This window comes from Moschus berezovskii, chromosome X (assembly GCF_049115385.1).
Source record: "Moschus berezovskii isolate FMDL1 chromosome X, NW_MosBer_1.0, whole genome shotgun sequence".
Classification (NCBI taxonomy): domain Eukaryota; kingdom Metazoa; phylum Chordata; class Mammalia; order Artiodactyla; family Moschidae; genus Moschus; species Moschus berezovskii.
The window spans coordinates 45,909,980-45,924,556 of record NC_142488.1 but is presented as its reverse complement, the minus strand read 5'-3'; the positions used below and the strand labels follow the sequence as shown (position 1 = coordinate 45,924,556).

General features: G+C 48.1%; 1 protein-coding gene across 2 annotated transcripts in view; it reads left to right on the top strand.

Annotated features, from left to right (window-relative positions):
- The window catches only part of AMER1 (APC membrane recruitment protein 1), a 31,304-nt gene extending 17,410 nt beyond the window's left edge, over positions 1–13,894 (top strand). Inside the window, exons 2-3 of one of the 2 annotated variants that reach the window (XM_055438782.2) lie at positions 3,075–3,128; positions 5,804–13,894. In XM_055438782.2, the coding sequence (XP_055294757.2) occupies positions 5,903–9,259 (3,357 nt within the window). In that variant the 5' untranslated portion in view covers positions 3,075–3,128; positions 5,804–5,902 and the 3' untranslated portion in view covers positions 9,260–13,894. The remainder of the gene's footprint in view (positions 1–3,074; positions 3,129–5,803) is intronic. The other variant, XM_055438781.2, reaches the window with a different exon arrangement.
- Positions 13,895–14,577: the final 683 nt, after the last annotated feature.

Sequence of the window (14,577 nt, the reverse complement as noted above, 5' to 3'; positions counted from 1 at the left end):
GATTTCAGTTTTCTTAAATTTACTGATTCTTGATTTGTGAACCCAGGATGTGGTCTATCCTGGGAATGTTCCATGTGCATTTGAGAAGAAAGTATTCTCCACTCCAGTATTCATGCCAGGAAAATCCCATGGACAGAGGAGCCTGGTGGGGTACAGTCCATAGTGTTGCAAAAGAGACATGACTTAGTGACTAAACAGCAACAGCAACCAGGCCTGATTAATGGATTGCTGGGAAGGAGAAATGGGAGTGAGTGAGGACATGGGGAACATTTTATAAGCTGGTAAGTACCATGAGTGCTTCCCTTGTGGCTCAGTGGTAAAGAATCTGCCTGCCAATGCAGGAGATGTGGGTTCTATCCCTGGGTCGGGACGATCTCCTGAAATAGGAAATGACAACCTACTGCAGTATTCTTGCCTGGGGAATCCCGTGGGCAGAGGAGCCTGGCAGGCTGCAGTCTATGCGGGTCACAAAAGAGTAGAACATGACTTAGTGATTAAACAAGTACCAGGAGTGGATGAAGGACATTTGTTGATTTGAATTTCCTTTGTATCGGTACTTTAGCTAAGTTTGGATTGTTGACCTTTTTGGCTTGGGCTAGAGAACCTGGCTAGTGGAAATTCCCAGATAAACCAGAGCTGTTAATCAGTAGCTGATTTGAGGAAACATTTTGGGCCCCCAAAATCAGAAGTTGACTAAAAGAACAACTGAAGCCTTCTGTGAGAAGAAATGAAGCCTCCTTCATTTGCCACTTGTGGAAATTGAGGCCCAAGAAGGTTTGGTGACATACCGTTTGAGCCTGGTAAGCACCTTAGTCAACCCAGACTGAGGTGGTTTTGCTGCTGGAAATTGTCCAACTACAGTTTGAATAAAACAGAGAAGGCAATGGCACCCCACTCCAGTACTCTTGCCTGGAAAATCCCATGGATGGAGAGGCCTGGTAGGCAGCAGTCCATGGGGTCGCTGAGAGTCAGACACGACTGAGCGACTTCACTTTCACTTTTCACTTTCCTGCATTGGAGAAGGAAATGGCAACCCACTCCAGTGTTCTTGCTTGGAGAATCCCAGGGACGGGGGCGCCTGGTGGGCTGCCCTCGATGGGGTCGCACAGAGTTGGACACACTGAAGCGACTTAGCAGCAGCAGTTTGAATAAAATATATGTAAAACTAGTTGCTGTGTTTTTGAGCCTCTGTTATATAATGGATTTTATTTGTTACTGTATATACATCAGATTTTAATTCCTTAAAATAGCTTTAAAAGGTAGGCACTCTTAATAGCCTCATTTTCCAGTTGAAACTGAGAGAACTTGCTGCATTTCCCCCAGGTAGGGAGAGCTGATTACAGTGCAGAATTGGCTGACTCTCAGGAAGTGGGGGGAGGGTGGCTGGATATCCTGTCCTTATTACTCCTTCTTTAGACCACCTTCCACTGCATGTACAAGCGCAGGATGCACCCAGAGTGGGCTTGCTCCCAGGAAATCTTCTTGGAGGAGGTCTGGGAAACTACGACTGGTTGAGGCCATGCCACTGGAGCTACTGCATAAATCCACGCACTTCTTCCCTGAACTCAGCCTTCTCTAAGTTGGCTGAGCTGGTCCCAGGAAATAGGGCTGGGAGAAGAATGTGCAATACTCACTGCAGCTGTTTCCCCATTACTGAGATGGATTCCTGGGGCAAATTTGTGACTGACTGGTCTCTTGCTGTATTTTGAGAGGAGAGGACGAGGAAGTAGCTCTGACCTAACCTCCCACTGGTCTAAGAATGGCCTGAGGCTGGCCTCTCTGGAGCAAGGATAGACACAGCCCAATTCCTGCCATGCTAGCAATAGCTGCAGCAAGTGGCCCCTGCCAGGGATCACAGGGTAGCCTTAGAGTATTCCCTCACCCACCAGTCCAGCTGAAACTTAGATAGGCATGCAGTTTGAGAAACCTTAGGGTGGAGGGACTCTGCACTTAGCAGCACTACTTTCTTGGCAGAAACTATGAAGGGAGCCAGCCTCAGCCTGAGGGAGCTGCAGAATCTGTCCCTTTGCAGTCCCCTTTGCCTTCTGCCCCACCTTACTCTCCTGAACTCTGGTCCCGAGCAAAGGTAGCACAGCCCACTGGGAAAGGACAGCATTGGGACCTGGTGAGGTAGTAAGGAGTATGGAAAAGAGGCCTGAGTCAGATGGCTAGGTGGGGCTGGGCTTAGGGGGCATTAGCTACAGGCGACTCCTGCCAGCTTCTGTCCTACTGCTTTGGGGGGGACACAGGGCAGAGACACTATGGGAGGGGTACATGGCTCTGGAAGGGACAAAAGCAGGGAGGTAGGAGACAGCATAATTTCAACTCTGGCCTTTGCCAGCAAAGATGGCCCTGAGCCTAGTTAGGAGGAGGACCTGAAGCTGGGGGAAGAGAATTTGATTCCCGAGGATACAACCCTGCCTAGTTCATCCACTCCCACCACATATACAGAAGGCTTTTTAAATTGCCCTTAACAGAGGACTTTGTATAAATCCACAAACGTCTTTAAAATCCCTTAACACTTGGCTTTTCCTCAGAATGGGCCGAGGCGTCTGGCTCCTTGGACTTCCTGTAGTTGAATGGCTTTCTCAAATGAGTGACTTTTTACACATGGTCTCAATTTAGTGACTAAACAACAACAAACAACTACTTCCTAGGAAACTGGGATCTGACTTGAAATAACAGGAATGCCGGTCTTTCTCATTTGCTTTGCACTTTACAGTTTACAAAATGCTTTTGGTGTTCATTATCCCATTTAACCTCACATCACTGCAGTGGACCACAGATGGACAAGCTATTTTGATCTCCATTTCACAAGTGCCCAAGGCTTAGACGGATGTCTTGGCATGATCGGGAACCCAACTCTGTGGACCATGGCTCCTTCCACAGCATACTGCTGATCCCTATTACAGAGAAGGGGACAATGTAGAGAGCTATGGGCTGGCCTCTACTCCAACAGAGCAAAGAAGCAAGGGCAAGAGAAAGCCCAAAGGGACTACCCTCTAGCCAAGACATCAAGGTTTTATAAAGCAGCCCTGTTTGAGATTCAGTTTGCCTAATTCTTCTGTTTGCAGGAATTCCAGCTCCAAAACCTGTAGGACAATTAAGCCTTCAATTCACAAGAATGGGTAAGCCTATAAGGTTTTTCACTTAGCCTTTGGTTTTTCCTTGATGCCCAACCGCACTTACTAGTCTTGGCCATCCTTTCCTTTAAATAATTCAAAGTTTCACTCACTCCTGTCTAAAAAGGCCCAGATTGAATGCCTACTTCTCAAGGCATTCTCTTTTTTGAGCCCAGGGATTATCTTTTTGCCTTTCAAGTTTATTCTGGGATATGATCATCAGGTATGAAGAATGATATTTCAGCACTCACCTTAACCAGTAAGGAGGGCTCTTCTCTTGTTATATAGAGGATTCCCTGTTAGCCTAGGAGCTTCCCAAAAGCAAGGACTGGGGTTATGAGCCCTTCTGGCAGCACTGAGCTTACTAATTATCATTTAGCCAAGTGTTCTAGTGAGGTTCCTTTCACTAATTCCATAGAGGGGAATAGAATTTCACAAATAACTCTACTTATTGCCACCCCATCTCCTCAGTGCCCAACACCATAATGACAGCATTGTCAATAATTTCAGGGCTGAGGTAAAAACATCTGTGCTTTGGAAAGTGAAGGACTCAGATAGATGATAGGGTCCCTATTCCCTTTAGACCCTGGCGCAGAGTTCTCAGTGTGTGTGTGTGTGTGTGTGTGTGTGTGTGTGTATCATTGTGTATTTGATGGGTAGCACTGTTTATTGTGGTCCTATCAGTAGCAGGGCTGAGCTGTAACAATGCCATGTTAAAATATGTCACACAGATTCAAAAAACAAAAACCTAACCTGAGAAAATTGCAATACAGATTTCTGCAGAGAAGAGATCAGATGATGGTATTTTTTTCTCTTGTTTTCGGGGTAATCAAACATTATCATGTAACAAGTTTAATATTCAGTTCTGCAGAGTACTTCTGATGGAAGCTTAGATCACATTGATGAGTCAAGTGTCAGACCAAGCATGGTACAAGGCACAAAATTACTATTTGCAAGACAAGATCAGGGACTCCAGGAAGATTCCTCTAATGTGGTCAGAGGATAGAGTGTAGCTGCCAGGCTCTCTCCACCCCCAGAGTGCTAGTTCTTAGTTTCCCACTGTAGGTGAATGTGAGAGTGTTTTTACCGTGGCAACCAGTCCCAAGGCTGATGTGCCAGCCAGCTACTCTTAGGACAATAGTGTTGCTTGCCCCTCTTTCTCTCTCTCTCTGGCTCCCAGCAGCTATTCTCTCTCCCTTCCCTACCCAAGCTCCTTAGGTGCTGGTGGCTACCCTGCAAAGAGAGGACAGTGGTGAGGGACTTTCCAGGAAGGGGTCACTGGGCTTTAGCAGGCTGGTCACTGATCCAGCTGTTAATCAGCCATAGTCACTGGAATGGATACATCAAACCATGGGGGTGGGGAGGGGGATATGTTGGGATAGGTGGTGGCTAGCCCTTCTTTTTTTTTTTTTTTTTTCTATCTCTGTGACATTTGGCTATTTAGAGGACTGGGAGCCTAGACCAGAAGGGTGTGTCTTGCATCAGGTTTGTTTATTGAAATAGCTGTTCAGAGCCTAACTGACCAGGGACATGAGTCGTGTGGAGTTGTGCCTTCAAGGAGTTCCCTTTCTAGATAGGAAGTTAGATGGGTGTCAAAATAATGAAAGGAGCATAGAAGAAAGAGTCTGTCTCATGGTTCTCATGGTGGTTTCAGTTACAGAAAGCGTTAAGTGTTAGTTACTCAGTCGTGTCTGACTCTTTGAGACCCCATGGACTGTAGCCTGCCAGGCTCCTCTGTCCATGGAATTCTCCAGGCAAGAATACTAGAGTGGGTAGCCATTCCCTCCTCCAGGGGATTTCCCAACCCAGGGATATGAACTTGGGTCTCCTGCATTGTAGGCAGATTCTTTACTGTCTGAGCCATCAGGGAAGCCGCTGTGGACAACATTAAAATCTGTTATCAGCAGAATAGTCACTAGAGAGTCTAGGTTAGACCTATCCCTCACATAAACACTATTAGAGGGAGGTATTTCTAGGCCTCTTGGACAGAGGATACTGAATCCCAGAGAGTGCCTTGCCCCGAGGCTACCATACCATCTCAGCTGATTCTGGATTGCAGCTCTGGAATGTGGGTCTGCAAGGCTCCTATTCTGGGCTTTTGAAGGTCTGAGCATGGACCTACAGGCAATTTAGGTAGCCTGAAGGAAGAAAGTGAAACTTCAGGTCTACTTTTCTACCCAGTTCCAGCCAAAATGTCAGTGAGAGCCCTGGCTAATATGAAATTGAAGCCTGGTTCTTACAGAACCCAGTGAATACTTAATGGGCTGTTTTTGCCAGCTGCTTTTCAAAACTTCTGTCATCAGAGCTGACTTCCCTTCCACCTTCCTACACGACCCCCCCTTGATAATCCCTTCTGTGGCCAATAGCACCTGGGCCTTTTTCATAACTGCAATTCCACCTGCCCAGTGTGCTCCCCTGAACTTTAGGTGACCTGAAGTGAGTAGACCCAGCAAGTGGGGTAGGGGTCATGGCTGCCTGTTGCTCAATGCATGGTTTTGCTGCTTTGCGGCCCACAGGGGGCTGACCCAGCAAGCCAAGCATATGGAGTGCATTAAGGTTTTCGCTACATTTTCTTTCTTTGTGGTTCAGTTCAAGCCTGAAACCACAGACACCTGTGAAAACAAACCCAGCCTGGATGCTTGCTCACCAGTACTGTCTCTCTTTGTTTCTCTTATCTTCAGCCCCAGCTGTGATGCTTCCTGACTGATGATGTTATAACAGTACAAGAAGCCAACAGGCTGCATTTTTTAGCTGAATACACCTGAGTTTTCCCCACCATCATGGAGACCCGAAAGGATGAAGCTGTTCAGGCCAAGGGAACAACAGTCTCTATGGATACCCAGGATCAAGGGACAGAGAAAGGGGCCAAAAACAAGGCATCTGAGACAACAGAAAGGCCCGCATCAGGGCCACCCTCATCTGGTCCAGGTAGGCTGAAGAAAACTGCCATGAAACTCTTTGGTGGCAAGAAGGGCATCTGTACCCTGCCTAGTTTCTTTGGAGGGGGACGAAGCAAAGGTTCTGGGAAAGGCAGCTCTAAGAAGGGTCTTAGCAAGAGCAAGACCCACGATGGCCTGAGTGAAGCAGTCCATGACCCTGAAGACATTGTCAGTGAAGGAACTGGCCTCTCTTTACCTTTGCCTGAGTCATCATGCCGACTTCCCAGCTCTCAGAGTGTCCATGGGTCTTTAGAGACAGGCTCCAGATGCAAGAGGTCTGTGGCTGGAGCCACAGAGAAAGCTGGGGCTGAGAAGGCTCACTTTGTGCCCAAGCCAAAAAAAGGCCTGAAAGGTTTTTTCAGTAGTATCCGGCGTCACCGGAAGAGCAAGGTCTCTGGGTCTGAGCAAAGCAATCCAGGAACCAAGGAGTCTGAGGGGGCCAGAGCCAGGCCTCATGAGTATGTGAGCTCAGCCCTTCTGTCCCACACTGATGAGGTCCTCCAAGCCCCAAGAAAGGAAAATGCCAAATCCCAAGATGTCCCTGGGCCGAAAGTTTCTTCAATATCAGAGACTTCTCTGGCAGCCACTGAGAAAGCAGCCTTTAAAGATCCAGAAAAAAGCTTGGAGGTCTTTGCCTCAGCACTCTTGCAACCCAAACCTGCCCCTGAAGCCAGTGGCCCAGAGGAGCTCCATAGTCCAGAAACAGGGGAGAAACTTGTGGCAGGAGAGGTAAACCCACCCAATGGCCCTTTAGGGGACCAGCTGAGCCTCCTCTTTGGGGATGTCACATCTCTGAAGAGTTTTGACTCACTGACAGGTTGTGGTGACATAATAGCAGAACAGGATATGGATAGTATGACAGATAGCATGGCCTCTGGAGGCCAGAGGGCCAACCGAGATGGAACCAAACGAAGTTCCTGCTTGGTGACCTACCAAGGAGGGGGCGAAGAGATGGCCTTGCCTGATGATGATGATGAGGAAGAAGAGGAAGAGGAGGTGGAATTAGAGGAGGGAGAAGAAGTCAAGGAGGAAGAAGATGATGATGATTTAGAATATCTGTGGGCAAGTTCCCATATGTACCCAAGGCCCATACTAAATCCAGGTTATCATCCCACCACATCCCCACGCCATCTTGGCTACATGCTTCTTGACCCAGTTAGGTCTTATCCTGGCTCAGCCCCTGGGGAACTTTTGACTCCTCAGAGTGATCAGCAAGAGTCCGCCCCCAATAGTGATGAGGGTTATTATGACTCCACTACACCAGGACTTGAGGATGATTCAGGTGAGGCCCTGGGGCTTGTCCATAGGGATTGCTTGCCCCGAGACAGTTATAGTGGTGATGCCCTCTATGAATTCTATGAGCCAGATGATAGTCTTGAGAACTCCCCACCTGGGGATGACTGCCTTTATGACCTCCATGGTCACAGCTCTGAGATGTTTGACCCCTTCTTGAACTTTGAGCCCTTTTCTTCCCCTCGGCCACCTGGGGCAATGGAGACAGAGGAAGAACGGCTAGTGGCCATCCAGAAACAGTTGCTATATTGGGAGCTTCAGCGGGAGCAGCGAGAGGCCCGGGAGGCATGTGCCCAAGAGGCTCACACCAGAGAGGCCCATGCTCGAGAGGCCCACACCCGGGAAGCTTATGTCAGAGAGGCCCGACCTCGAGAGGCCTATGCCAGGGAGACCTGTGGCCAAGAGATCCGTGGTCAAGAGGCTCAAGTTCGAGAGGCCCAGGTGCGGCAGGAGAAGCCCATCATAGAGTATCAAATGAGGCCTTTAGGCCCATCAGTGATGGGTCTGGTGGAAGGGGCATCAGGGGCCTCTCAGACTTCTCACAGAGGAACCACATCAGCTTTCCCTGCCACTGCAAGCAGCGAGCCAGACTGGAGGGACTTCCGTCCTTTGGAGAAACGTTTTGAGGGAACCTGCTCCAAGAAAGATCAAAGTACTTGCCTGATGCAACTTTTCCAGAGTGACGCTATGTTTGAGCCAGACATGCAAGAAGCAAATTTTGGAGGATCTCCCAGGAGGGCCTACCCTACTTATTCACCCCCTGAGGAGCCAGAGGAAGAGGATGTTGAGAAGGAAGGGAATGCTACTGTGAGTTTCTCTCAGGCCCTCGTAGAGTTCACCAGCAATGGGAACCTCTTCTCCAGCATGTCCTGCAGCTCTGACTCTGATTCATCCTTCACTCAAAACCTTCCTGAGCTGCCTCCCATGGTGACCTTTGATATCGCTGATGTGGAACGGGATGGGGAAGGCAAGTGTGAAGAAAATCCTGAGTTCCACAATGATGAAGACCTTGCAGCCTCCTTAGAAGCTTTTGAACTGGGCTACTACCAGAAACATGCCTTCAACAACTACCGCAGCCGATTCTACCAAGGCCTACCCTGGGGTGTGAGCAGTCTCCCTCGATACTTGGGACTACCTGGCATGCACCCTCGTCCTCCACCTGCTGCCATGGCCCTCAGCAGGAGGAGCCGCTCCCTTGACACTGCTGAGACCCTGGAGCTGGAACTCTCCAATTCTCACCTGACCCAAGGCTATATGGAGTCTGATGAGCTTCAGGCCCAGCAAGAAGATTCAGATGAAGAGGAGGAAGAATGGGGCCGAGACAGTCCCCTATCTCTCTATACTGAACCTCCAGGAAACTACGACTGGCCTGCCTGGGCTCCCTGTCCTCTCCCAGTGGGACCTGGCCATGCCTGGATAAGTCCTAGCCAGTTGAATGGTCCTTCTAGCCATCCATTTGGGCAGGCAGTCTGTTGCATATCTCCTCTCACCATGTCAATGTTGCTGTCAGTGTCAGGGCCAGAGCCAAGGGCACCTGGGGAATCCAAGTCTCAGCTAGCTCGGCCTTCACACCTACCCCTGCCCATGGGCCCTTGTTATAACCTCCAGCCAAAGGCCTCCCAGAGTGTGAGGGCCAGGCCTCAAGATGTGCTGCTGCCTGTTGAAGAGCCCAGTTGCTCCTCCATTTCTGGAGGCTTCAGCCCCAGCCCTGTGCCCCAGGCCAAGCCAGTGGGCATTACTCATGGCATCCCTCAGCTGCCCAGGATCCAGCCTGAGCCCCCAGAGCCTCAGCCCATTCACTATGGGGCTTCCAGCCTTGACCTGTCAAAGGAGAAGGCTGAGCAAGGTGCCTCTCTCCTCACCAGCTGCTCCTCCACTGCTATGAATGGAAAACTAGCTGAGTAGTCATCATCATTTATGGAGTGAGGGGCATGGGGCCTGAGCATGTGAATGGGGATCAGGGTTGGGCAGAGGGGTGGGGGTGGGGGTTGCTGTTTAACTTGAAAATCCTTTTGGCCAAGGAAAGCTCCTATGAGTTTTCACCTTTGTTTTCCCACTTCCCTTGTCTGCCATCTGTGGCCACATTCAGCTCAAGTACATCTGCCCTGGGAGATTGCTGCTTCTGTGCTCCAATTTTTGCTTTTGGGTTTTTACCTTGTGACCCATGCAGGGTTTGAGATGCTCTAATTTTGTGCCTATTCCAATTGCCAAGGTAGTGATCTTATATATATATATATATATATATATATATACACACACCATGCATCCTTGACACAGTCTGAACCCTTAGCACCTCTGCCATTTCTCCATCCAGTAGATGAGCAGCCAGGTCTACACTGCCTCCCACTTGGGGACAAGGAGCTTGTTTGCTATTAGCAGTGTGAAATTATGGTACAGATTCTCCCCACTCCCACTTCCTTTGGTCTTGGCATAGCTGCCACCATCACATCAGATGGTATAATCTAGTAGCCCCAGCTAGCTGTCCTCAGAGAGGATCAAGTAGCATGTGTCTTACTGCCTGTTGCTATGGACTTAGGCATCATAACCAGTGAGGGTCTTTTAACCTGGCCTGCTATAGCTTGGGTTGAAGACAGAAATGCTAATTTCCTTAATGTAATGACCAAATTCATCTAGTTGCAAACAAGATAAAATTGGGTTATATTGTAGACACTACCATAAGTCTTGAGCTCCGGAAAAATGGGATTTTTTTTTTTCCTTCTTCGTTTCTTTAAGCTTGTGACAGCCTGAATTGCAGATGCTTTTGAATTTTGGTTCTTTTTTTCTCCAAAGGAAATTTTCGTTATCTCATTACAGGGAACACATTCTTTTAATTGAGATACGGGAAGAGAAGTGGCCTAAACTAGGTTCGGCTCTAGGGGATGGGATTTTTACAGGTTGCAGGAGAAGGATAGGAAAAGGAATTCATTCTTTTCATCAGGAGAGAGGATTTCATACATTGCAGAGCTCATGTCAACTCAGCTTCTTAAAAGGGAAAATTGCTTTCCCCCAAATACTAAAAGTTCCTTAAGCCTTGCCCACCCTTTCACTGGATGCTTTAAAGAGGCTTCATGCTAGCATTCCCAAGAGACAAGACACCAAGGGTATTTAGGTTGCTGCTCCAGTTTTTCTAAAGAGACTTCATTTTCCAATTAGCCAAGTTCTTAGTATCATCATAAGACTGGGCATCTTGAGAGGAAAGACTGTGATCTGCCCTCACTACCAAGCTGAAGGACTCCAATTTGTGTGGTCTTTGCAGCTCCTTATGGAAAGAATGGCACCCTTATTTCTGCATTCACACAGTTTTCATGTTAAACTAGCTTGGAAATATTGGTGAGGAAGTGTTGCTGTCAGGAAGACATTGCAACAGGCTAATCTTACCAGGCTCTATCTCTCATTAATCACCAATATGGAGGGGTCCTTTTAAATTTCACCATTGGAAATGGTATATGAAACTTTTTACCTAGATATGTTGACCTGAATTATGATCCTTGCTCTCTTGATCCTGTCCCCATCCTCCACCCATCTCCATGCCTATTAAGAGGTAAACAGGGCTCTTGCTATTCCAGAAGAGATGCTGTTGCCTGCCACCCCAAGTCAAGATGACTTTGTGGGAAAACTGCCCCTTGGCCATGGGATGTGTCTGTGCTGGTCTTTGTCACCAATTTTTGGATTGGGGTTGGCCCAGTGCCCCTCCCCACAAAAAGTAAACCTGTATGGTAGAAGCTATATCCCTGGAAGCATCACATGAATTTGCATGGTGCTGACACCAACACGCAAGGGACACAGACCAGCTCTCCAGGCTGACTTTGCATTGTGAAGAAATCTGTCAGTCATGAAGCTGGAGAATCAAAGAAGGTGAGAAAGGCCCTCCTCAACCCTAGCATAGTATTCCAATAGAGAAGTGCCCCACTTCTGACTTCTCACCAAAGTTGCCCTGGGAGGGTGGGACTAAAATTGGCCTGGCTGTTTGGCATGAAGGAGACACTCACCAAATGCCTTTACAACAGGGGAACGCTCACCACTTGCCTCTTCTGTCTCTGCTTGTCCTTCAGGGCAACTCAAGCTCCTGTTTGTATGTAGACTGTGCCAACCACAGCAGGTAGTTGAGCCATCACCAACCACCAGAGCCTGCTGGATCACCAACCTATCTGAGAAGAGAAAAAGTAGGTGGTCAGCCTTTGGCCAAGGGCTGAGAGCTGCCCTCTGTAACAAGAGGGAAGCAAGAGGTGCCACCTCTGAAGGGGGCAGTCATAGCCCTGACACATTGCTGGGCTTCGGAAGGTCTCATATCACTGTAAGTTTTAGGGCTGAGCATTAGCTCATGGTTTGAACACTGCTGCCTGCAAGTCCTTTCACTGTCCTGGCCCGCCCAGAGACAGGATCCTCACCACCAGAAATAAGGCAGTCAGGGTGCATGGCTGCAAAAGCAGGCTCCTTTGAGTCTACTCTAGATCCAAGCATTTCATTTCTGAATCCCAGCTGTGGCCTAGAAGAGGAATTGGGATCAGCTGGGGACTTGTGTGACAGCACAGGGTGACACTGGGAGAGCCAGCCAAGCTCTAGGCCTCTCCCCAAACATACACCAGTGTTTGTTTGGCTAACACCAAATATGTCCCAGACTACTAAATATATAGATGTTAAGTCCACAAATGAACGCCATTTCAGCATTGCAAGGTCAATGTTTTTGGATGTGACTTCACAAGAAAGTACGACTTGAGAGAAGGTGATTGCTCTTATCTTGCTCTCCAGCAAGCAGGCTTATATATAGTGTCAGATAGCTCTGATCCTGAGAATTCCCAAATGAGACTGATCCTTAGGGGACCAATGACTGTGGATAGAGAAGACCACCTAGAGCATCACTCCCAGGGTTGTCAGTTTCTCTGTTTTAACGCCTTCAAGGAAGCCCTGCCTTGGGGCTCTTTTAGGGCCTGCCCCAATCATCTGGACTCAATTTAGGCACCAGTCCACAAGCCTTCTGGGCCAAAGGCTTTGGTCAACACCAGTCTTTTCTCCCTCAATACTGTACCAAGGAAGGAAGTAGCTTCCCACACCCAGGTGCATTCCCCTCATCCTGCTGCCAGTGACTTTCCTACACTTGCCAGTGCTACCACCCCACCTGCCCTTGGCCCTCAGGCCCAATTGCTAGAGGGAGACGGGATTTAGCAGGGAGACTTCAAGTTTACCCATGTGTATGTTGCATCCAAGTTGTTTTTAATATATATATATATATATCAAAAGTCAATTATCTATTTTTGTATTGTTTGCATTTTATATTCATGGAAAACAATGTATCAATTCTTTTCTGATATATTTTATTTTTAAGCGGTGCTGTTTACAGTTTTAGACAAAACGAAGATGACACAAAAATTGCTGCTGCTTGTGCAGAGGGCTGGCATCTCAATTGCCCAGGACCCTCGCTCTTTCCCCTCTCCACATCCCTGATGTATCGCACTGTCCATCCCTTCCCTCCATGATAGGGACAGCATAAGATGCCCAGGTATTAAGACAGATGCCAGGTGACTCAGGCATGTGGAACCTGGTAGATAGCATGTCTTCTTATGGTTTTATATTTTTCTTTCAGACTCGCCCTTCCCTGTGTGTAGATCTTCTAGATGTACTCATGTCTGTGTCTCTCTCTTTCCTCTTTATGTTTTCCACTCTAGTTTTGAAACCAGAATGCCCATGTTTTGCTATTTGTCATGTTGGGTTTCTCCAAAGAGCATTTTGGGGGTATTCTCCACCCAGTAAGGAGGGCAGGAGATTTCTCAACTATTCCCCCTTTCCCCAAGAAGCTGGGAGAGACAAATGAAAGTGATACTTGAACCATCAGGAACTGGCCATCTCATTGAGGAAACCCTTACATGGGACTTTCCAGGAGCTCAGTTGATTGTGACATTCACCCAGAAGAGACGGTGGGGAATTCCTTGACCCCTCTTGCTGCTTTGGGGGAATCTCTTCCTCTTCCACCATTCCCACTTCCCTGCTGTGCTCCAGCTCACACATGGATGGAACTTTGGGGAACAGTGACTATTAGGGTGATGGCTTGCTGGCCTGATTCCCTACTTTTCCATTATACAGTCACTCCAAAGAAGAAAATTCACATGGCATGTGTGTGTTTGAGGACTGGACCTACTGAGAGACGGGGCTTTAATTATTATTCTTGTTACTATTGGTGCTTATTTTCCCTGATGTATATGGGGGCGGGGTGGGGGTGAGGGGAACCAAGAATGTATACTTAGGTCATGTTAAATAAAATGGCTGGGGGACAAAGGGAAGAAGTTGGAAACTGCAGTACATCCTTACCCCAGGTGTAAGAGTTCTTTCTCTCCCAGTGAAAAATGGGAAGCATGGCCCCTGGTTGTGCCCTAGCTTCCCCTTCCCTATCCCTGAGACATCATGGATTTGCCTGGATTGTGACCTCTCTAATCCTAGTTCGCATTGATGTCTGGATATCTTGATGCACTGCCTGTTTGTAACAACGAATATTTCTTTTATTGAATGTTAATAAACTGGGTTCAAGAGGGACCCCCGGTCACTAAAGTGCATTTTTGTGGTTTGTTCCACATCTGTATGCCTGTGACCCATGGTTGCTGGGTTTGCCCTTGAAGGGAAATGAAGAAAGCAAAGGGATGTGGGGAAGTCAACTAGCAAGGGGGAAAGAAGACAGAGCTGAAAGTAAAGGAAACTTTAACTTTAGTTCATCCAAACCATGCCCTGCATCTCAATCTGATGATGTAGTACTCTCCATCATATTGTCCATGGCCTGAAACCTGCCAGGGATCTGGCTAGCACTTCTGAAATTAACCTCAGTTCATGTAAATGTGTTAGCCTCCCCACCAGCTGGGAGACAGAGGTGTGAATCTCTTACCCATGGCTCCAGCCAAAGGACACATTTAAGGGTAAGACTCTCAGGCCAACCTGGAAAGAATAGCATCCTTTACTCAGGCCTATGGGCAGAGCTGCTAGCCAGGCTGCCCCAGAGATGCTCAGGCCTATGGGCAGAGATGCTGGCCAGGTTGCCCCACCTAATCAATTGTGGGGTTGAATGGGGAGCATGTGGCTTCTGCCTTATTGCAAGTCATCTCATCTGCTGGCATCAGAGGTGTACCACAGCAAAAACTCAGTCACCTGGGTCATATCCTGATTTCCAGGCCTTTTCTAGCCTAAGCAGTAATCACTTTCCCCCTTTCTATTACCTGTGCCATCAACTAGGAGAAGGTGAC